This window comes from Echinococcus granulosus (assembly GCF_000524195.1).
Source record: "Echinococcus granulosus chromosome Unknown EG_S00162, whole genome shotgun sequence".
NCBI lineage: Eukaryota > Metazoa > Platyhelminthes > Cestoda > Cyclophyllidea > Taeniidae > Echinococcus > Echinococcus granulosus.
Genome location: NW_020170542.1, coordinates 52,678 through 75,677, shown reverse-complemented (window position 1 = coordinate 75,677; position 23,000 = coordinate 52,678). Strand labels below are relative to the sequence as shown.

Here is a 23,000-nt window from a genome sequence, read left to right as displayed (position 1 = left end):
CATATGTCCGTCTCATAATGCATATACTCTGCAGTTTTATTTGCTTTGGAACAGGATAGACAATTTTTTACCCTACTGAAGCTCTATCTAATCTTTGTTAATGTATAAAAATAGGTGACATTTAACGAGCCAACTACTTTTGCTTGTATTTATTAATCATCTCATATAAATGATTTTCTCAAGGCCTTTAAAGGGCCAGGATACAATGCGTGCTAAGTTATTTGAATCTCACAAGCATAGGGTTTGATGTTTACAGAAACGTAGGTAATGTAACCGCAGTTCTGCCACCCATCCATCCATGGTCGATGCTTTAAGCCACTCGATCCACCAGCCAATCAGCACCTTGCATGAAGTGCGCACGTGCGAGCGGCCAAAACGTCTTCATCGTAGTGAGTCGCTTTTTGAGCTCAAATCGCAAAATGTCCGTTCCTATTAGCTGGTCCATCTGGCTAGTAATATACTTCCTCCTCGTACCCTTCATCTTCAGCGCCAACAACAGTCATGGGGTTACCGTTATTCTGGACACTCCTTTCGGTATTAATGCCACCGGCTCAAGAGCTCAACTTCTGGGAATTATTCGTCGATTAGCTTTGCAACAAGGCGAAACCCCTGCTATTCAGGGTATTCACGAGAATCGGGGCTATACTGTTCTCTCAGCTTTCTGTCGTGCCTTGGCTGTCGAACGCGCCGCTTTGATCGGTAGCCTACCATATGGTGTAACATCCCTATTTCAGTCCCTCACCTCCACTTTCGACTTCCCTTACATCACTTGGGATGAAATCCCCTCCACTTTTAAACTTCCATTTGATGCAGAAGATAGTAGATGTCGACTTTTTTCAGTGCGCCCGGATGTTACTCAACCTCTGATGGACTTCCTTATCACCTGGAATTGGAAGACTTTCGCCTACCTTTATGGATCGATGGATGCTTTCAGACGTCTCCAATTCATCAGCCAAAAAGTATCGGATGTAGAAATTTCTATAGGTAGAAGTTCTGGTGGTGCTTCTCCCCGAAATTTTCAGGAAAAGACTACTCGTCGTGTTCTTCCCCCCATTATGAGTGGTTATGTCGATGTTGATAATGAAGAGGTTATGCACACAACATTGAAGTCCGTCGATGCTTACCTGTCCACAAAAGCGGAGCGAAATGTGGTTATTGATCTGGGAAAGCCAAAAACAAGTCTATCATTGTCTGGTAGAGAGCGATTAGAGGCTCTTGTGACCTGGTTCCGTCGGATGGGAATGATGCGGTCGGAGTACAACTACCTCCTTGTCGACTTTGACATCTACGAACTCTCACTGGAGGAGTTCCTAAGAAGTGGGGTCAACTTCACAGGGTTCCATTTTTTAGACTACCAGGATGAAGTAGTTCTGAAGTTTGCAGAGGAGTGGGAAAGCATTCAAATACCTCTTCACAACATTGCTTCCATTATGGACGCTCTTGAAGTGGGCTGGAGTCTAAAGAAAGCCACAGAGAATGGTCTTTGGAAGTCGCGTGATCCAAACTTGAGATCAAAATGTTTTACTTTATCCGGCACTTTAGTGAGTGCCTCATTTGTTCAACAATGGCAGCCAGGAGATCGAGTTAAATCGTGGCTTACGTCAACCGAGATAGTTGGTCAGACTGGGCTCATACGATTTGACGAAAGAACCTGTCAACGAACTGATTATAATCTACTCCTCTCTTCCGCCTTTGGAGAGAAGAGGGATCGCATAATTGCCAAATGGAGTCGCCATTCTGGGTGGGTTTTACCGTCCCTTTCCACTCATCTTGGCTTCTTCCATCAAATTGCTTTTTCTGGGCTAAAAGAAAAGATCTTGGAGCCTCTTGATTACAACAATTTGTTAGATATCTATCGCCTAAGGAATAAAACCCTTCGTGTTGTCACGGTTCTATCGAAACCCTTTATAATGTTTGCAAATCCGGAAGTTACTGGAGCCACCTCTGGACGAGATAACTTTGTGGGATACTGCAAGGACCTTGCCGACCACATATTCTATTACCTCAACCTCAACTATGAAATTCATTTGGTGAAGGATGGTAAATTCGGAACTATTGATGCAGCTACCGGTGAGTGGAACGGTATGGTAGGAGAGGTGCTTCGTGACGAAGCTGACTTGATAATTGCCCCACTGACTATGAATACCATTCGTGCCAAGTTTATTGATTTTTCCGAACCTTTCATGAATTTCGGTCTCGCCTTGATCATTCGAAAGCCTGGTAAAACCAAACCTGGCATGTTCAGCTTTCTCTCCCCGTTAACAAACGCTGTGTGGCTAAGAATGGCTGGAGCCACGATAGTGGTGAGCCTGGGACTGCGTCTTATCGCTGCAATTTCACCCAAAGAAAGAGCTCCAGCTAATCCTGCATTGGGTTTTAATCTCGGCAACTGTATCTGGTTCGCTGTGGCCTCATTCGTTCACCAGGGCATTGACATATTTCCAGTCTCTCCGGGAGCTCGTGTATTTGCTAGTATCTGGAGGTACGTCTGTCTTGTAGTGATGGCATACTACACGGCAAATCTTGCTGCAGCTTTATCCGTAGAGCGTCTAATCTCGCCCATCAATTCCATCAAAGATTTCGCAGAGAGGGAAGATCTACCCATTCAGATCGGTACGCTGGACTCAGGGGCTACTAAGGATTTTTTTGCACATGCAGAAGATAGTCTTTATAAGACGGTTTTTAATCGAATGGAACGGGATCCTTCAGTCTACGTCCCCACACTGGCAGCAGGCTTTGAAAGGATTCGAACCAAGCCTTACGCCTTCGTAGCAGAATCAAAGATGATTGAATACATTAATCATCGACAGCCCTGTGATACCATGATGGTCGGAAGCACCTTTGGAAGCAAGGCATATGCAGTGGGGCTTCCCGCCAACAAACCAGAGATGCGCATCTTGAAGGAACACGTAACCGATGCGATTCTGCGTTTACGAGAGAATCAGAAGTTGGCTAAGCTCTACAAGGAGTGGTGGATTGAGAAGGGAGAGTGTATGCAGGGCGGTGGACAGCAGACCAGTGAGCCGTTAGCATTGATAAATCTTTCTGGCGTGTTCTATATCCTGATTGGTGGAATGGTTCTCGCCATGGCTGTCGGCGTGATTGTCTTTGTGTTCAAATTACGGAAGACCAAACGACTTGAGAACGAATAACATTCTGGCGAAGTGCCGTATCCTCATGCAATGATGATGGATAATCAAATAAATAATCGAAATAATTGCCATTTGTACCAATTTTGGATAGGTACCGGGTGTTGTTTTGTCCACGGGTAATTTTAATTATCCGGAATAAATTAAAAAATACTTTGCATTCTGCTCTTCCCCGCAATCTTGCATCTTATAACCTCAGTTTTTTGTTTTTTGTTACGTAAACATTTTGAATTGCCAAGCGATAAATCTTAAGTGAAAAGCATCAGATTGCTAACTTTAGGTTTTAACACCTCCACTACCAGCAACACAAACATGGCACAAACTTATTTGCCCGATCGTACATGTTACACACGTGGAACTTTTAATAAAAAGGAAATAAGTCAAATTTTAAAAAAAGACAAAAGGGAAGCATTTGAAGCTATGTGAGGATGGTAAAATACCTAAGCGACTGCAGTGGTCAATTTTCTTCTAAGAGGCAAGTGGCAGGTAAGTTAATGGCGCTAGTTGATGCGTCAATAGATTTATGTATGACAAAAACCACGCTGGAAAGGCATCGGTGCAAAGTAAAACCTTCTTCCATCCAAGGAACTCAGCATAATTCACTATGCCTGCTTTCATTGGCACAATTATCTGCTACGATATGGTGGCCACTTTAACCAATAAAATAGTTCTAATCTTTAAAAGGGTAAATAGATTGGCAAAACTAGTCATTTCTGAGAAACGGTAAGAAGAAAATTACTTCGGTTCATTAAAATTGGTCAAAGTGATAGAATAAGAGTCTTGACCCTTTTTGGAACTCCATCGATCTTTACTCTGTTACATTTTCATCTAGATGTGTTGAATTCTCTAATTCTTTAAGGTTTCTTCATAATAGTGTTAGTTCCCAAGTCTTCAAGTTTTAACACGCGGGCAGTGTCTCATGAAAAATTTGGCGTGGAACTTCACGACTGAAGATTGGATAAATTTACTTCTCCTTTTAATGAAAAAATTTTACTGATCAAATTAACCACTCGTTCGGCTGTTAGTCGTTCGACCAATAGAAACTAAGGCGTAATCATTTTGGCTGCTAATTCACTAACTTTTCGCAATCTCCGATTCTTAGTCGCTGACCAATTATTTAATTGATCATCTGCTAATATTAATACTAATAATGTCCTCTCAAGTATGGCCATAAGTCAATGCATACAACTCGTTAACAAGGATTATTTCCTATGTTTTGTTATCTGATGACCTACACTGACCTCTATAATTAAAAGCCTACTGTCTTCTCTCAATTTCTAAAATTAGTGAATAATATTTGTGAGGGTGGATAAGGAGTGACAAACAGCAAGATTCAAGACACTAAAGATGTTGATTTGGCATATTTCACGCATAGGTAACTTTAACTTTTGCATTTATCCTCCCTTCCAAATGGGTGTGAGTGATATGTAGCAAAAGATCTTTTTTATGACTTCCAGGCAAAGTAACTGCCAGCTACTATAAAAGTTGTGCCAAAAGTTTTAAGACTTTTAAAAATTTGCTGCGTGACCTAAGTGCTATCACTTTTATTCGTAATTAGTTTTCTTCTTAATGCGATTTTCGTCATGAACATGGACAGGGATTTGGGAATAAACATCAATGCGTTGGCGCTTTTGCTCCTCCATTTACAAAATTTGAGCTTTTCTTGAGTTTTAATTGCATTTATCTCTCCTTTATTCTTGTTATTTATCACTAACTACGGTGGTCTTCTTCACCTCTAGTAATGGAGATCGTGGAAAACAGTCAAAATTACCATTTTTGAAATTTTCTTATACATTTTCATGCCGAAACTCCACAAGAGAGAACTCAATCTTCATACAGACCAAACATGCCGGCGGGGACCAAGTTATGTTTATAACATGCATTGGTGCCATCTCCTTGTAAACCGTACTGCATACTTCACTCCAACGTGCCACCTCATAAAAAAGCAATTACTCATTCCTTTGCTATCTGCCTTGACTGGAAACCTTGGACTTCGAGACTTATTGGCAGGATGTAAATAGAGTTGACTTCCCCTTTCCATAGAAGGTCTACACCCTTATACTATGCGCCTGATTAGAACACCTTCCATCCCATGAATGGTTTAAAATTTTTTCTTACACATTTTTATTTCAAGGGCACTAACTCTAAAGTCTAGACCTTCATCCCAAGTCTGCTAGAAGGTTTATATTTTTACACCTCAGAAACCACTATTTATCATTAAAAGTTGTGTAAAATGGGCAAGTTTACATGTTAATTTCCTTAAATTTTCCATTCCTTTTGATGAAAATACCCAAATTTTTAAATATAAAACAGCGCCGAAAAAGAATATTATTTCTCAGTACTTGATGTTGTTTCTAAAACAGTTATTTACTTGAACTAATGCATTAATAAGGAAATTTTAAAGCTGTAACTTAGGAGGAAACCTTGTGAGTTATGTACGATCCTCTTCCACCACAAATTTTAAAACTCCTCAGTAGCCGCACCCTTCACCCTGGTGATTTATAACTAGCCGTACTAGGACTTAATTAGCCTTTACAAGCAACAGTAGAGTAAAGTGTTTCAGGGATCCGTACCAAACCAAAAGAAAAAATTATTTTGTTAACCACATTATAGTTAGTATGCAGGATGAATCCTGTTTATGGTTCTCTCACAAGAGTAAATTTTTGTGGACTTAAATGAGTTAGTAAACTTCATTCTCTTGATCCTGATCTTTTCACTTCCTTATAAACTTTTTAGCAAATGTCACATGGCTTCTTTGCATTGATTTCAGTGGTCCCCGTCTTGATGTAATTGCGTAAGCATTCATGTGAGTGCGCACCATAGTGCAGGTCTGCCGTGTAAACCGCTAATAGGTTGGCTTTGTTTACCACTGACCTATTAATTCGGCCTCTCCAACCTCCTAGTGTAACGATCAGACAATGCAAGCCCTGGAAGACTACAAAATCAGCCCTGTCACTGGGTGTCTACTTGGACAACCAGTAAGTTGCTGCGATCCAGCAAGTGCTTATTTGGAAGTCATGAAATTCATATTTACTTCTAGGTCACTGAGTAAATAACAAAATGAACATATTCTTTTGGTGCTTTCTTTGCTTGTTAATTTAAACAATTCACTTGTAGTCTCTGTAGCATCTAGAAGATTTGAAAGTGAGATTATCTGTTTTGACGAACTTTTTATCCTTCTGAATTTTTGAAAATCGTCGTCACTTTTATTTGGCACAGACAACACCGCCACCATCTCTTCTGCCGTTTAGAAGGCTTCTGGAACATTCGCATGAACTACTCAACTCCGGTAAACTTCGGGAATCCATTGAAAAGGTGATATTTCAGCAGAATATCATGTTTATGTTTACAATAAAGCTTCACTATGATGATGTGCTTTTTACCGAATTCTAATAGTTGCCAACACTGGATATGGCTCAGCTGAAGAGCCACGAGGAAAAGCGCTTAGCCCACAAAATTTTAGCCTTCCTGGCGGCCCAGTATGTGTGGCAAAATGGTGATAGGAATCCAGCCGAGGTAAGTCCGTTTTCAAAAAATTTTTGGAATGCAAAGCCCTTTAGTAAGGTCCTGACGTTGTCATCAACTTTTATCACTTTGGAAGAACGCTTTACATAAGTTTTCCTCAGTTCCCGCCTAATTAATAGCTCTAGCACGGACACAATCAGTGACTTGTTTCGGAACATCCCAGTTATAAATACGCATAGAAACATTTCAGACGCGAATTAATTAATCTGGTCTAGTAAACATTAGCGGGGTAAAGTTACCATGTGATTAGTCTGAGGACATTCATATGACAGCGAAAACGTTGATATCATTTTGTTAACGGGTCGGTTTATAACTTTTTGTTCAAAGTGCCTTTAACGAAAAGGGTGAATATCTGTAAAATATCAAATCAAAGCAGCATGATATCGTTGCATTCTAATTTCACTATCTCGAAGTCATAACGTGGCGGTTTTTCACTGCGACACTTTGAAAATTCACTAGATTATCGACATAACTAATAGTTTACAGCAGAACATCCATTATTTACAGTTACAATTACTTGTACGAATTTGGATTTTTGAAGGAAAATAATGGACAGTTCATTCTACCATATTTCATTACCATAGTTTGGATTCACGATATCTTTAAGGCCACTTTTATTTGGTGGCCTAACTCACAAACGCTGCCGATGATTTTGTGGTTCTGCAAGTATAAGCTACTAAATGCATTTATATGTTCCTTACAAATTTATAAGGAAATATTCTGTTGTTAGGTTGCATTGACCAAAATTTCCCAGTTCCCTCGAGACTTACGAACAAAGATAAAATCATCACAAAATAAATTATTTTAATGATTTCTTGTTCTATTCATGTTTCCGTGTGTAAAACCACACTTTCATACTTCCTTGATTAATACTGCTAGAGTATTTTATTATGTTTTTATAATTTATTTTAAAATTTGCTTATCAAATGTAACTGAAACTCGGATATTGTGTGCCATCTCTCAATATTTTTAAGATAGTATTTTTAGTCTTGCAAGGTAATCGGTCATGAGTTTGGAAAACCTTCAATGCATTGGAAAAGGCGTTTAAATGTTTACATTCATGACAAGACAAATATCTTACGTGACCATTTTCTCAGTTATTAATTGCAAAGAGGATATTCCCCATACATCATTTTTTTCAAAACTATGGCTTAACGTAGCCATGAAATTCTTTTGGTTCGCTTAGATTCTGCCTGCTGTTATTGCAATGCCATTAATTGAGGTATCCATCGAATTGGGTTGCCAACCGTTGCTTGGACACATTGACCTAGTCCTTTCAAACTGCTTTCCCGAAAAAACACAGCTGCTTCAGCGACAGTAAGCGACAAAATTTGTAGTTTGGATTGTGTCAACTTAATGTCTTTGCTAAGTGTTGATTAAGATTGGACGATATTTTTTGCGACACATTTTAAGTAATTTAACTCTGGCTTTGTTCAATTAAACAGTCATGATGTAGAACATGCGATTAGGGTAATATCCAGATTCACAAATTTACGGACCCATTGGAGATTTCCCTTTTCTAAACCATCAAAATGGGTACTTTGTGTAAGTTCCTTTTGGACTATTTGCGCAAGATTTCATATCCTTCGGAAAAGGAGAGGATGCCGGAAATATCCATCAAGAATGCTGCCAATGTAGCATCCGTTTTATCCTCGAAATCGTTGCAAGTCGCACGAGGTTAAAAGAAGGCGAGGGACTAATATTACAGGTGGCTGAATAGCTGAAAGGCTTAAATGTCTAAGTAATTAGGCATACTTAGAAGCGTCACATTCAAATGACTTTCGGCGCTGCAGTAAGCTTGAAGGATGCCTAGGATTTTATTGCTATATTCTTAACGCGAAAGCTTTCAAGTACCTAACTTCAATGCCGGTGAGATTTATGCAAGTGATATGTTTTTAGGGTCTTTTTTACCGAATTCATCCCTTCTGACCAACCTAACTGGTTGCCCTTCATCGAAGTAACCGCTGACATTGAATTATCCTTCTGCGATGGTGCAAAGGTAAGGGCAGTTGAAGAGTTCTCTACTGCCGTCTAGATCATGATGCACATTATCAATTCAGTGCAGAAGAATAACACCAAAACGGCAGTCGAATGTCTCATTAAATTGGGTGATGTGATCTCCATCATGCGACAACAATTACTACTGCTTTTGAGTAAGTTTAAGTACTTTTGATGTCCTGGGAGGTCTCTGAGATCTCTGACCGCCTATAATCAATTTTTATCACGGATTTTCTTCTCACCTTTCGTGTACTTTGCCGCTAGACCTTCTTAAGCAGATTGGATTCAAAGTCCTCCTTTGAAAAAGTACAAAGTAGATTTTTTGTCATTTGCCATTATTAAAATCAGAATAGGTAAGTTCTTCGTCTTGGAATCTACTCCCATTGTAATGAACTTACTTGGCTATTTTTAACGCCAATTATTTTTCGGCTCTCTGAAAGCCGATTATGAAGCATTGGATAATGCACTACGAGGTACCGGATTTATTGGCTTTGGTGCTTTCTCATTGCGCTATACTCGTTTGGACGCTCTCAAATCTCAAAACTATGCTGAGATCACCTTGAAGATAGCCAAATAGACAACAGAGTTGGGTTAATAATTGCTTTATTATGTAAATATTGGATTTACCGAGAGGTTATTTAAGTCTCGTCTAAATTCTAGTAAATTTCCTTGGAATTTATGATCCCATGGGGTGCCTATAGTTTGATATTTCGCTTACGCAAACGATGCAACAAATGGAGGTTTATTTTCCAATTTATTTTTACTAACTCTTTGAGTTTTTTGCCTTCTTAATAATTGACTTTAAAAGGCAGTCCTTCATCAAGCCACTTCTTGCATCACTTGAATATACCTTTATTGTTAGGAACTTAAATAATCACTTTAGAAGGTAAATGCAAAGCATTGCGTGGCATTAAAAATTAATCATTCGTAGTTGCTTTACATTATCAAAATGATGCTGTTTTTGATGACAGTATCATTTATTTGGTAGATGCGTTGTTTGCAGACGGAAACAAAAGCTCAGAATTAACATGTATCAGCTTCAATATAATTCACTGTTTAAATTCGTTCATGTCATCAAATGTCGTTACCGAGGTTTTGGGTGGAGCATTAGATGCTTGAAACCATTAGATGACCTAAGTGCTCGTGTGATACCCGGTATACCTCGATGCAATGATTCGTGTGTCCTGCTGTTTATATGCGATACGTAGAGTAGATATACGTTAGGCTGCCGACACAGTACCCTCTGCTGTTTATTCGGTTATTTTTACTATATCATAAAGTGACTTGCAAACAAATCTGACGTGATTCAATCCTGTTTGCCTTACAAAAGGGGTTTACTTCGGTTTTATAAGCTGTAAAGGCAAGAGTTTTGCTTAAGAAGTCTTAAAGAGTGGGAAATGGAAGAAATTACCGCCCAACAATGGTCAATACAAATGGTTCTGATGATGAATATTTAGAATATGTCGCATCGTGTTCAGGGAAACTATCTCTCCAAGTGTTAAAGGACTGTGTCACTATTGGTTATGTAAAAGGTCGAGTAAAATTTTAATTCAATTTATCATGGGTAATAATACAAACGATTTGCTTCCAAACAGGATAGGAAAGGTTTTACTCATACACTTAACAGATGGTAATAAGCTTGCAGGGCTACCATTTTGATCTTCGCTTCTTTCGGTGCATATAAACGTAGCGTTGGAAGGAATTGCTGGCTGACCGATTTCTAATGACAGACCGCAATTGTACTGCCAAGTTTTTCAAGCTAACGGGCATTTCACTGATTGGCCACAGTAGGTTCACGCACTGCCTACTCCATAATTCCAAGACACACACCAATTCATCCCCGATGGCTGTGCTTTGAGTGGGCTTGGTGGACTGCAGATGCAACAGCTCTTCATGAATTCCTTGATTAAGATCCACCTATTCTATACTATGCAACTTGCTTGCGTAGACGAAGAACTTTTTCTTGAAAAGGAGCCGGGACTGGTGGGGAAAACTTCTATAATTGCAAAATACCACAATACCTCATAGCACAAAAATCGCTAGTGAGAAGAGGGAAAGAGATACTGTCACATCATCATCGTCTGTGTTCTCCATGGGATATTTTGTGGGAGATGAACAACCAAACATGAAATAGTATAGAAAATGGGAAATAAAAGTGGCGTGGAAACAGACGGCTAAGGTCAGGTTATTTCATTCTAAGAGACGAAATGTTATTTCAAGTGCTTGTATTGTTGAGAAGGGATTACAAACTGAAATTGTGACTACTTCATTGGAAAAAATTGTGATTTAGGAGGCTTTCACTGTCTATAAAATAACAAAATTAAAACCGAGTAAAGGTGCGATAAAAAATTGGTTATCTTGACACCGGATCAAATGAATGCATATATAATATTTCATTCCCAAAATTTTTTAGTCATGCTGGTGAATCTGTCAGATGGAATTTCGAAAGTCAGCTTCTTAGTTAACTAGTGCAAGGTTTTTTGTGCGTATCTTTTATGACCAAATTGTTTCTTTTTATTCAGCACTTTATTACGCTCAAAACGCTTCTCACCCATTTATATAGTGCTTTTGCTCACCTTTTGATAGAGGAATTGGATCCCAAGGCTTTCTACTGTGAAATGCGACCCTTTCTTTCCGGGTAAGTGATCCTTTTTAAAAGTCCCAAGTGCAACTACTTTTGACCTTTCTTTCTCCTGCATATTTGGTTACAAACTCAGGGGTGTTTAAAAAGATATATTTAACAAAGCCAAGGACCTTTTGTTTAGTATTTTGGAGTTTGTTAAAAAGTAGCAGAATTAGACATCACTTTAAAGCCTCAATCATGCAATACCTGAATTGCAGTTGCCTTCGTCGCATAATTTAGCCATTTAAACCCCCAGTCCATGGGAATTTTCACCAATCCGTTTTAAAAGGTAAAGAAAGATAGTTTTCATTAAGGGAAATCAACTGCAACTGTAAACCGAATCACTTCAATTTGATTAATCGTCTGGTTACTTTCAGCTGGATGCGTCCTGATAAGCTTTCTTTCCATTGGTTTGTCATAACCCCACGTAGTCACAGTTTATTTCACCTAAAATGTAACTCGTATCACAACAGGTTGCTGCCCTTCAAGCCCAGATGAATTAAGTTTCATGCTAAAGTGATATTTTATCCTTAAGATGGTCGCATGGAAAGATCTCCAAGGGTCTGGTGTACGAGGGTGTGCCAGACAGTGTGCTTACAGGCGCCGAAACTGGTGATCTTAGCGGCGAAACGATCCCCAAGAAACGGGTCTACCTGGGTGCCAGTGCCGGTCAGTCCATCAGTCTCCAGTCTTTTGATGCCTTTCTTGGAATTGAACACTTTAAGGGTACGTCTGAATCTCTAACTACTTCACCATTAATTTATGTTAAAAGATATGCGTTCACCGTTAGTTCATTTGTTCGGCTCATCCACCGAAACCCATTCGACTTCTAATTTTTATGGTTTTATTAAATGTCCCCAATTTTGCAAGGATTGCATACCTGGTTTTGGCTATATTCGCCTTCACTAAAACTGCTTTTTGTTTGTCAACTACCATTCCAGTGTCAGCAAAGGCGCCTAAACGGGAAATTTCCCATTTAAAAGATGATGTTTATTGTGCTTTGAGCTTATCTTTTTCTACCTACCAGACGTAGAAAAATTTTTCGCGGACCTTCGCAAATACATGATCCTCGAGCATCGTCACTTTATTGAAGATTTGAAGCAACATGTTCATCTGCGAGACTTTGGTAATGCTTCCCTTTTACTAGCAGGCTCCTTGCTCTAGTGGAAAGAAGCTCCTCGAAGGAACTGAAGACAGCCTATAATTCTTGTGTAAATGAATTGCTCCTTTTCAGGAAGGATCATCTCCTAATTGTGGAAAAGTAGGCCTTGTAGGTTTAAGTAATCCCGCCTCAAAGGTTCATTATTGCGCCATCAAAAATGTATGCTGCCAAAGTGGAAAGTCTGAAATCACAGGGAACCGGAGGAACAGGTGGGCTATGCGTTGAACTTATTAACTCGTTTTCTTCTCTTGCGAGTATTAGAAGGCAACTAGTAACAAAACTAGATAATGCCTCCAACTTTATCTTGGTATTAGTAAAATAACTTTTTCAAAGCTTACGGGTGAGTAGGATAAGGTTGCTCACTTAATTTTATGTTCGCACTGGATATAAATGATAAAAGCGTAGCCTAAATTACTTGAATTTGCATGGTAAACTAGACCAAGAAATATTAAATTATCCCAGGGTGCTTAAAAACGTTTAATAAATAATCATTTTATAGTTACCACAAACATTGCAGGTGCTAAAATACCAACCCGTAATTAATCACTTATAGTATAGTTTAAAATGTTTGAGCTCATGCAGATCACGTACGTCTGCCATAGAAGCGATTAGGCAAAAAAGTCTGGGAACCGGGATCCCGATTTACAACATTTATTGACACAATTCTTCCCAGCATAACTTATCTAATGCTAGTGTATTTTTGCTAATATTTTTAGCTTTAGACCAGTTTTTGGAAAGCGTAATCGCGAGAACGGAGGCGGCTCTCATCCAATGCTGATTCGCCCTTCTCTCGAGTACAGACAGGAAAAAAATTATTGAATTTAACTAGTAAAATCATGCTTCTCTTGATTGAACCATAAAAATTGGCTGTCACTTTGTACGTGGCCATGGGTGATAACATTTGTTTGGTGAATTGTCGAGTTTTACCTAGTTTCTAGTTGCAGACTTTCAAAATTGATGAATAAATTACGAGCTTTCTGATGTCCTTCTTTACAAAGAAAGGGAATTTACAACAGCTAAATCTATCTGTTTATCATCTACTTAATAAAACCTACATTTGGCCAGCGCAGTTGGCTATTCTTTTTGAAGCTAGAGCTTTGGAAATCTCATGAACATGTTAATATGAGAACAAAATTTCCGTAAATTGGGTAGAAACAGCAAAGGGTGGAAACAAAGTGATGAATTTTAGTGTGGACTGATTAATTTGGAACATAAAATAATGCCATCTACCTATTTGAACTCACGCAAGCGAATAGATCTGAATGACCAAGTCTCTCTTCAGTCCTGTCAGATAATCACCAGCCCATCATGACCCACATGCATGTTAGCCATACATACCAGTATAGAAGCTCTGTTTACCATGAGAACAGGCCAATTCCTTGAGTGCCACAGCCACAGAACGCACTGGACGCCCCTACTCCTTTGCTAATGGTTTAGACCCCTCTCTCTGATCGAGCGGTATGAGCAAACAACAGATACTGCATCACTGCTACTACAAAATATCCATTGAAAATCTATTCCATTTGCTGGAGGACCGATCTCTTACATCTGCTTCCCGATAAGGTGATTAAACAAGCATGCATTTAAGCCGTAAGAAGCCACAGTATTATGACGGAATGTATTAACATCCAGAAAGCCAAAAGGCTATTGGCATGACCCAAAGGCCAGGCTGCCTAGCTGAAGTACATTCTGCGATGAACTACTCAAGCATCACAAATCATTACCGTGATTATTTGCGTCTTTAAGAGGCAAAGTTGGGTGCTCCACTAGAGGTAAACTCGTAAGTGTAATGTTTTTTTGAGCATACCAGCTAGAAGAAAAGCGGTCAGTCAGCACCATCAACTGTTCTAATTTCCACTGCTGGGTAATAAACGGCGGGGAGGAAGACGCGCATATGTTACGGATGGGAGAATTGGTGATGACCCCAAACATAAGGGTTAAAGTTGAAGTCTACCTTCGGCAACTACTTAAATCCCGTGTTCTGCAGGAAAGCAATTAAAAACTGAAGTGCCAATGGTGGTGAACCATCTAAAAGCTTTTATTGTGGAGTTTCCCTTCCGTACCCGCATAAAGCTATCAATAAACTGATACCTCTCGCACTTCCCCGCTAGATGGATAGAGCAAGAATCGATAGCACTGGGCAGCTTCAAAGCAAGAACAACGTGGCAAGGAGGAACAGACGCGAAACCCTTCCCCTACAAAACTGTTAAATCCCACCTTTCCTTACACAAATCTGCTTTTAGGCGAGTGTCCCTACGTCTATCTATGGACACACATGATAGCCAGCACGATTCTCCCTCTATGAATTAAGTTCTCAAATTAGACAAAACTCCAGATGCAGTCTTAATTGTTAAGAGGGATCAGTGAAGTTGAGGTCAAGTATCTTTTCAGCTTCATGGAAAGTTGGTGACTGACATGGCTGGCTCGTAAGTGTTTCCTCACAGCACCAGCTACTTTGCGATGGGTGGCGCGAGTGATTGATCAAGGAGAAAGTCTGGGACGACGCTCACTACGCAATACGATGGTTGTTTAACTCCCGGTTATGGTGAAGAGCAGCTTTTGACTTGGTCATTGTACCACACTGGGTGAACTGGCCTTCGGGCCATGCTAGAGGGCCAAATACCCTCCGTATGTGGGAAATATATTCTTTGCCCCAGTTTATACAGTCTGCTCAAGCATTAATTCATTCTTCTTCAAAGACGTTTCGGGGTGCTGCAATAATCAGTGTCCTAGGTTTCAAAATCAGTGGACTCACTTTATGTGCAGCAAAATTACCAATAATTTCAAAAAATGCATGTGCATTCCCGTAATTAAGTAAAGGATTAAAATGGGTGAAAGCCACCAAGGCGATGCTAAAATATGCCTAAAACACTCCTAGGATACTTCAGAAGCAATGAAATATTGCCAAGAACTGTTGAACCAGCACATTATATATTTCAATTTTAGTGGTTAACTATGCCCCAAATCACCCCACATTTCACGCTTCGAATGATTTTTACTTGCCTGTAAGAAATTTAATGTCTGTGAAGCCTGAAATATTTCCCAAACAGACAATAACTTGTTCGAAGAGACAAAATGAATAATACGTATTGGTTTGATTGGTCAAACATTCGGTTTCGGTTTGCGGTTCGTTTGAACATCCTTTCCGGCATCCGCTTTCTCTGACGGCGTAAGTGAGGCGAGCTATGGAGGCCGATGCAAAGCACGATTTCCAAGCAAGTGCCGCAGATGAGCTCCCTTTTTGCAAGAATTCGGTTTTGAAGGCAAGTCCAGAAGTATTGCAATAGGTTGGTGCGTCACGTGAATATACTATTCTTGCTTCGCCGTATTCACTTGGACTATAATGTGCCTTGTATCTGGCTTCTCGGACTCAAATTTACCTACTATGTGCCTATTTATGCGTATTTGTAACTGTCGTTCCCCTGAGACATGGTGCAATATTTTTGTGACTAATATTAATGCTTTCCGTTGGTACGGGAATCCGAATCGACTCCCTCTAACAGCATCGTTTTGCAGATCTCCACCGTTATGTATTGTTTTACGTTTTCGTTTCTAGTCCAGGCGCTAATTCCCACAACTCTTTTAATGACTTACTTCTATGCATTGTGCTAGGGAGTACATTACTGCAGTACCTTCTGCACATTTGTGTTAGCGTTTGGCTCATTTGTTCACCCTATTGTGCCAATTTTTTATTGAAACCATGAATCAAACACAGTTTCTTTGGCACTACACTCGTTTTCCATCCCAATGAATATTAGGAATCCCTGTAGGTTTATCGAATTTTCGCATTTTGATTATTCCCCTATGTTCAAATCTCTTGCATATGCAATTTTTCAGTACTCAATTTTCGCCAACATTTGTTTATTACAAAGCGATGCTGGGCTTAGCTCATATGTCTTTAGCACTGTTTTAAAAGTTAGTGCAATGTGAACGGTTTCCTCCATCCCTTTTTGCAATTGCATTGGGTGAGCTTTTCGTGCAACTGCGTTGCTATCTTAGCAACGTCGACATCGTAACTTCCTTCTCACTTTAAATGACCTTGTTTCTCTATCTGCAAGGTCACCTTTTGTGCCCCATTACAAACTTTCTGGATTTTTTTTAATGGTACACACAGGTAGTGCGTCACGATTGTCATGCGTGAGTGCACACATCGGTACGCGTACTTTTGTGTATACACACTTAAAGACTGAACTGTTCGCAGACGATTATCATTTATGTACGCCCCTCGCCATCTATTACCAATTTCCCCACCAAACTGCGGCTCCGATTTCTCTGTGATATAATCTCTCTGTTTGTTCACTTACCTTTTTTAGCCTATGTGTGTATCCTCATAGCTCCCCTCCGTAATATGATTAAGTTGGTCAGAGTTGTGCGACCACTACAGCCTTCTTCCTCTTTTATGGTGACACTCAATTACAATCAACGCATGCACTCATTATCCTTTATGTTATTGGTGCCCAAAATATCATCCCTCTTCCTTTACGTTGTACCTACGTTTTTCTATCGGAACTGGAGGACTTAGAGACATTTGTCGGGACATGAGGACAGCTCCTGAACCTGATCTTAGTGCTTAATCACCTAGGCTTCAATTCCGGTGATGGCTGCAGACTTATGCTTCTTTTAAAAACGAACTTATTGATGTAAGTCATTTATTCAGCGTGACTGCTATCAGCTTTTAAAGCTGTCTTTCCTATTTTTGCGTTGTCATTATTCACGCTATTAACAGCAAACATCAACTAGACTATGGTCCTATGGGAATGCTTACTGGTAACTCAACTATGTCCCAAACACAGTACTAGTTCTGGAGGTTCAAACACGGAGGAGTAAAGACGGATTAATTGGAATAACAATCACAATGGTTTTAGGGCATTCACTCCTGCCGAGCATAGTCTGAAGGAGGAAATCATTAAAGCCAACTGATCAATTGTTCCGATCTGGGGTCAGGTCTGTGTACTTATTATTGATAACCTTGTTGGTGGAAGCGTCACATTAATCAGCCTGGATTTTCGTTAATGCCATTCTAAAAAACCTAGTAGATTTTTGTCCCAGGAAAAATGCTTCTGGTAACATGTAAGAAAGATGCTCTCATTGGGGTAGTGGGAATAGCATGCATTTTCCTCGTCTTGATTAAATTTTGAGGTGGAGGTGATTAAACATAATTAAGTTCGTTGCTGAAAGGGACGCTTTCAACCGTGTAGAACTAGGACGCTTACAACAGCCGTAAATTTTATGGAACGATGCATAATTGAATATCTAGAGTCGATTAACACAGTCTTAGTCATGATGCTGAATAAGATTTTGCAGTGGATAATTGTGGTTTCTTATACGTGCGAGTGTGACTAGTTGCTCTGTCTACCAGAAAGGAAATGGGCTCTTGCTCTGCTCTTGAGTAGCTTCTATTTCGATTAAATGATAGGTATATGCTGCCCTGTTTTAGGCACATAGAAAAACTCAGGCTTTACGGAGTGCTTCTCATCTCATATGCCCAGATGCTAACTAGCGCTTATTGCCAATATTTCAGCTTCTTTTTCTAGAGGTTAATGTGTCTGATCCTCTGGCTGTGTATCCTTCGAATGGACGTGTAGTAGGTGTTTACATTTATGGTCACTTTATCGTCCCAATTTACTGTAGTTATAGGCCGAATATGAAATAGCTACTTTGTAGGATAACGAACGTGAGGCAGGTCCTCCGAGATTTCTAGCAGAAATTATTTTCTAATGGGCAGCGCTGTGTTATTAGGATTCGTTGATTGTGTTGATGCTTGAGACTATTTGTGATGATATTGGCTCACCTTTGACCAATCAGATGTCCAATTACTTTTTGAGTAAAAAACGCAAAGTGTAAATCCCTCTATACAGCGAAAGCAATCTTTGGGTATTATAAATACAAGTTAAACTATTTCATATCCCTTGAAACCCATCAGTCTCTTGTCCCGTATATTCCGCTGTGTGATCTCCATTTCCCTCATTTCTTATTATTTTGTTTTGTTTATCAACTGAATCGCACTTCGTTTAATGCAAATCTGTCGTTATTCTGTCTTGAGAGGTGGGAGTAATTGCTACCCTGATTTTGTTGTGCGCACTCAAACTATGGGCCGCTTGACTGGATTTGCAAATGTTTGACAATGTGTTTCGCCCGTGTGCTTGTGTGTGAAGGGATGGGTGGATTTGGTTTGTGTGCATTTGCACATCGATTCGGGTTCGTGATGCCTCTTCTTTGCTCCTTTTTTTCTCACAGAAATTTTACCCGTGTACTTTACTTCAACTATTTTTAACAGCTGTTGAAGCTGGCTTCAAAACAGGCGGTGCTTTTGCATATGAAATACGTTGAAATTGACACGGGCGGATTTTTATGACTAGATCGGAATCGTGCACAATAACTCAGTAGATTGTCTAATGCAAAGTGTTTTAAAAAATGTGCGTCGTCCAAAATTTTCTACATGACAATTCATTTTCTAGCGCACTTAGTTGAGTTCTTACCCTTTGTTGTATTAGCATTTCCATTGAAAGTTTTATTGTAAAACATCTGCTTCTCTCCCCCGTTTACGGGCTCGAAGTTTACCTTTCTGTGGAAGAGAGCCGCTGAACACCGGTTTGGGTGTGAGCTTTCCCATCTTCCAGCCTAAAAAGTTGCTTTAAGAGTTTTTCATCTTGTTTGAGGATCAGAGAAAGGTGTCGGTTCTAAAATGTCATGTTTGGACAAATCCCGCAGAACCCTTGTCCCCTTGTTTAATCTTTGATTAATTGGGAATACTACGTACTCAGGATCGTTAATTTGATTTTGTAGTACGCCACTAATATGGATCCCACTCACTCTTCCCATACAGAAAAACAAACTTGAACTTTGACAGCATTCGTAAACTTCGGTAACCTTTTGAATGATCTGCACTGAAGTTAGTCTATTCGTTTCTAAAACCCCGTCGAATGCACTTCTGACCCGGATTCGCAATTTCTATGAGTCAGTAAGTGCAGGTGACTTTGAATTGGGCATTGACTACGCTCTGCCACTTCCACTTCATTTGTAGAGTTCGCGGTCTTTTCTGACTAAATATTACAATTCCTGAATGTCCTGCAATGCTTAGCTGTATGCGGATTTGATACTCAATACAAAATTTCTTTATCATACTATCTCATATTTTCTCCCTTAATGCACGCAAAATCTTTTTGTTTAGGTCTGGGCGTTTGTTCGAGCATAAATTCATCCAAATCAACGCATTTCTTCAGTACAAGGATATTCTATTGTTTGCCACATGATTAAGTCACTGATTGGTCTAAGCTGTTTGATAGAGACTCAGTGATGAAAGACATTTTTAGCATGGGAAGGATTGTAGTGTATCCGTTTGAGTGATCATAGCACGACCTAGTTCCACTTACTGCGTCAATTCTCGATACAGCAATTGCTGTCACCTGAACAACCCTTTATTGATAGTCTTTTCCCGTATTTTGTATCGTATTAATGTAGAAATATCTGATTTCGTGTGAAAAGGAGAAAAGCTGATTTAACTGAGCAGTTGGACGAGATTTTAACAAAAAAGCAACCGAAACAATTTTCCACAAAATTACTGGAGCTGAGATTTTACGGAGTTAATCAATGCTGCTGTCTGAACTCTAAGGGGGGACGGCTTAGTTTTGTTAGCCGAGTTCAACTTTGTAAACATTCGTAATGAGTTATCTCTTAACTATTTCTCCTCAAAGCCTAAAGTTTTTCCATCCTTGCTATAGCTACAAATAATGGTGTGGGGTGAAGCGTTTCCTTCCGTTGTTGTATGGGAATCAATCCCTGACCTAATAGAATAATTATTTTCACTAATTAGATGTTAACTTGGTGGTATTACTGATGCGATAAATTTTTGTGGAAAAACTCGTTGTAGACTTTGGCATTTTTTTACGGCCTAAATACACAATTGGCTACTAAAAGGCCCTGAAAATTATAGGCAATTTCTTGCGTAGCGTGGGAATGGAAGAAAAACCTTCCAGTAATTAGTCCATTTAATTTGATCTGTCGGCCAAAAGCTCGACTGTAGATCCATCATCGCCTCTGCGCAATCACTGTTCCTAGTCCTGATTGGAGTACTTCAGTAATAAGATTTTCGCGCAGGATGAGCGATTTTTTTGATAGGTTGGTTACTCTGGTGGGGATTGAATTTAAGGAATATTATCATTGGGAAATTGTAAGCATGGAGGACCACCTTTATGCCTTCGAAATTGATGAATTAGGTGAGACATGGTGGTCATTGCTTCGGCGTTGAAGAATTGGAAAAGAGAAATATCAAATGCATAAGTGCGTCATGTTGCTGGTGTTTATTGTATGGGAAGAGTCGTTTCGATCGTTTAAGGACTTGCAATATAAGTGATATGGAGTGCCTCCTTACTTGCAGAAGAAATTTGGATGATCGTAAATGGAATTTTAAGCGTTGCAAGGGAAGGATTGGGATGCTCGTATTGCCAAAAGGATGCTTTCTGCATTTGCTTGAAGTCAACTTTCTAGCTTTATAAATACATTTAGGGGAGAGAACTGATATATTCATGGGTTAGACGCAGGGAAAGCTCATAATTTCTCTCCTCTTCTCTTGTGGCAAATTTTTGTGATCAGCGAAGATTCCTTGGGTCGCAAAATTACTGGATCAAGTAGGATGTCGTTGTGCCATCGTTGGAGTTAGTGCGTTGTCAGACGGCTTTTTTCGGAGCGTGGCCGACTGAAAGGGGTCGGTGCTGTAATTTAAGGGAGGCAGTTACATTTTTGTAGTCAAAGCAGTAGTTGTAGTAAAAGGTACGAACAGCCATCCATGTTGATGAATCATCACATATGAGTTTCCGTGTGTTTGTTAAATCGGTACAATCTAGTTTTGGTAGATAAAGCTCAGGTTTTCTCATTCACGCGTTTGCTACCAAGTCCCTAGAGGAACTTGTCACGGTCAAGGTGTTTTATTCGAGTGTGTTACCAACACTTGCGTCGCAGAAATGACAAATTTAAATCTGCTAAAAGTTGAACAAACGTTTTTGCCCCTTTGCCGTGAGCATCAAACGTCTCTTATAGTGTTTTAAACTCAGCAAATCTGTTTATAAAACCACTTTGTATAAATGACTGCCATAAACTGGTAAAGAACAAATTTCACATGCTTCTTGGGTCGGGCTTGCGTAAGATTTTGGCATCGCACTTCTGGTAGGCCACAACTGCATTTGAGAGTTTAAGATCTGACTGACTTCTCAGCTCTTCGTCTTCATTCGACAGATTTTGAGCGTGGAGGATGACCCAAACTGGTACCTGGCAGAACAGGATGGGCGGAAGGGTCTGGTGCCATGCAACTACATCTCCTTCCGTCCCAACCCCTGGTATATGCAGGCGTGTCGTCGAAACACTGCGGAGGAGTGCCTCCTTGAAACTGACCCGTACACCGGTCTGCCCGTCCAACCCGACGGTGCTTTCGTGGTCCGACGTTCCGAGTCCAATGGGCCTGGCTTCAGCCTCTCCGTTAAGTAAGTCAGGGGAGTACTTTTGTTCTTGTATGGCTTGGGTAAGTTAAAATCCAACCCGACCTTAGTGATTCTTCACTGAAGGGGTTCGTTTTGAGCATTCTCTGATTTGGCTTGCTGTGTAAGTCGGTAATTGCATGCCCTGTATAATTTGCTGTAAAAGTTTCTTGGAGGGAGTTACTGTACACCTATTAACTGGATTTCGAAGATATTTGGTTGCCGAAAGAACCTTTCTTTTGGTGGTTTAGTTGAAGTGTATTTGGTTAACTTGGTTGCCTAGATAAACGTTATCCATTGGTCAGAAGAATTGTTTAGTTGCTAAAATTCACCACTTGATGCTACTTTTCCTCTCGCTTGAGCTGCTTTGTGGGACTAATGCCTCTGGAAAGGAACCATTCTGTTTCATTTCGTGATTTTTTAAGCTATTTACGCGGTTTTATTGGTTCCACAAGGATCCACTTTTTCGACAACAGTCCGAGGTTGGGAATTCTGCGTCGATTCACAGCGGTTTTAAACCAAGGGAGGTACCCTTCATTTGAATCGGTTTTTCTGACATCCGAACATAATACTTTACGTACGGAGGAAGGATGTCGTTTCCCTTTATATACATTACATACAAACATAAGTCATCTCAAATCTGGGTTGGAGAGCTAAAATAGCAGCCAAAGTGGCTGACAGAAACACGACAAATTCGGGTAGAAATTTACGGAAATGTAAAGGTATTTCGAATGTTTACCCTCTTTAGAGGTTTGTTGCTTTTCCAAGGGAAATTTCCGAATTATTACAAAATACACTTTAAAAGGCATTAGCATTTTAAAATACTACATACCTACGTCCCTTGTTAGGTCTCTTTCAAAATAAGAATGGTTAAAGTTTCTACAGACATAAACCAAAAGAATACCTCACTTTCGCAGATAGTTAGAACTCGCTGCAGAAGTGCCCCACTTATCTATCTCTCTGTCAAGCCTCACGCGAGGGGTAATCATTAAAAGAGTACTTAACGCATTCGCAGTTAGGTAACTCATCGAATTTATGCATGACTGAACAATGAGTGTTCCACTTTTGTGTTC

At 39.8% G+C, this 23,000-nt stretch overlaps 3 protein-coding genes across 3 annotated transcripts in view; all 3 read left to right on the top strand. All coding sequences in view use genetic code 11, as the record gives it.

Annotated features, from left to right (window-relative positions):
* Window positions 1-347: 347 nt before the first annotated feature.
* On the top strand, window positions 348-3,152 carry EGR_09711 (Glutamate receptor; the record flags this gene model as incomplete). Its single annotated transcript, XM_024498960.1, has 1 exon — window positions 348-3,152. One exon carries the CDS (start codon window positions 348-350, stop codon window positions 3,150-3,152), a length of 2,805 nt encoding a protein of 934 aa, XP_024346628.1.
* A 2,622-nt stretch (window positions 3,153-5,774) lies between these two features.
* On the top strand, window positions 5,775-13,235 carry EGR_09710 (Indoleamine 2,3-dioxygenase; the record flags this gene model as incomplete). The annotated part of the gene is made up of 14 exons (XM_024498959.1): window positions 5,775-5,804; window positions 6,053-6,127; window positions 6,369-6,464; window positions 6,546-6,665; window positions 7,861-7,991; window positions 8,574-8,673; window positions 8,710-8,827; window positions 10,495-10,655; window positions 11,195-11,310; window positions 11,831-12,021; window positions 12,323-12,421; window positions 12,460-12,556; window positions 12,593-12,666; window positions 13,174-13,235. 14 exons carry the CDS (start codon window positions 5,775-5,777, stop codon window positions 13,233-13,235), a joined length of 1,470 nt encoding a protein of 489 aa, XP_024346627.1.
* Window positions 13,236-15,642: 2,407 nt separating this feature from the next.
* EGR_09709 (Growth factor receptor-bound protein) overlaps window positions 15,643-23,000 on the top strand; it is a gene marked incomplete at both ends in the record, with an annotated part of 17,729 nt that continues 10,371 nt past the window's right edge. The window contains 2 exons of the mRNA XM_024498958.1: window positions 15,643-15,732; window positions 21,689-21,933. Of these exons, the coding sequence (XP_024346626.1) occupies window positions 15,643-15,732; window positions 21,689-21,933 (335 nt within the window). The remainder of the gene's footprint in view (window positions 15,733-21,688; window positions 21,934-23,000) is intronic.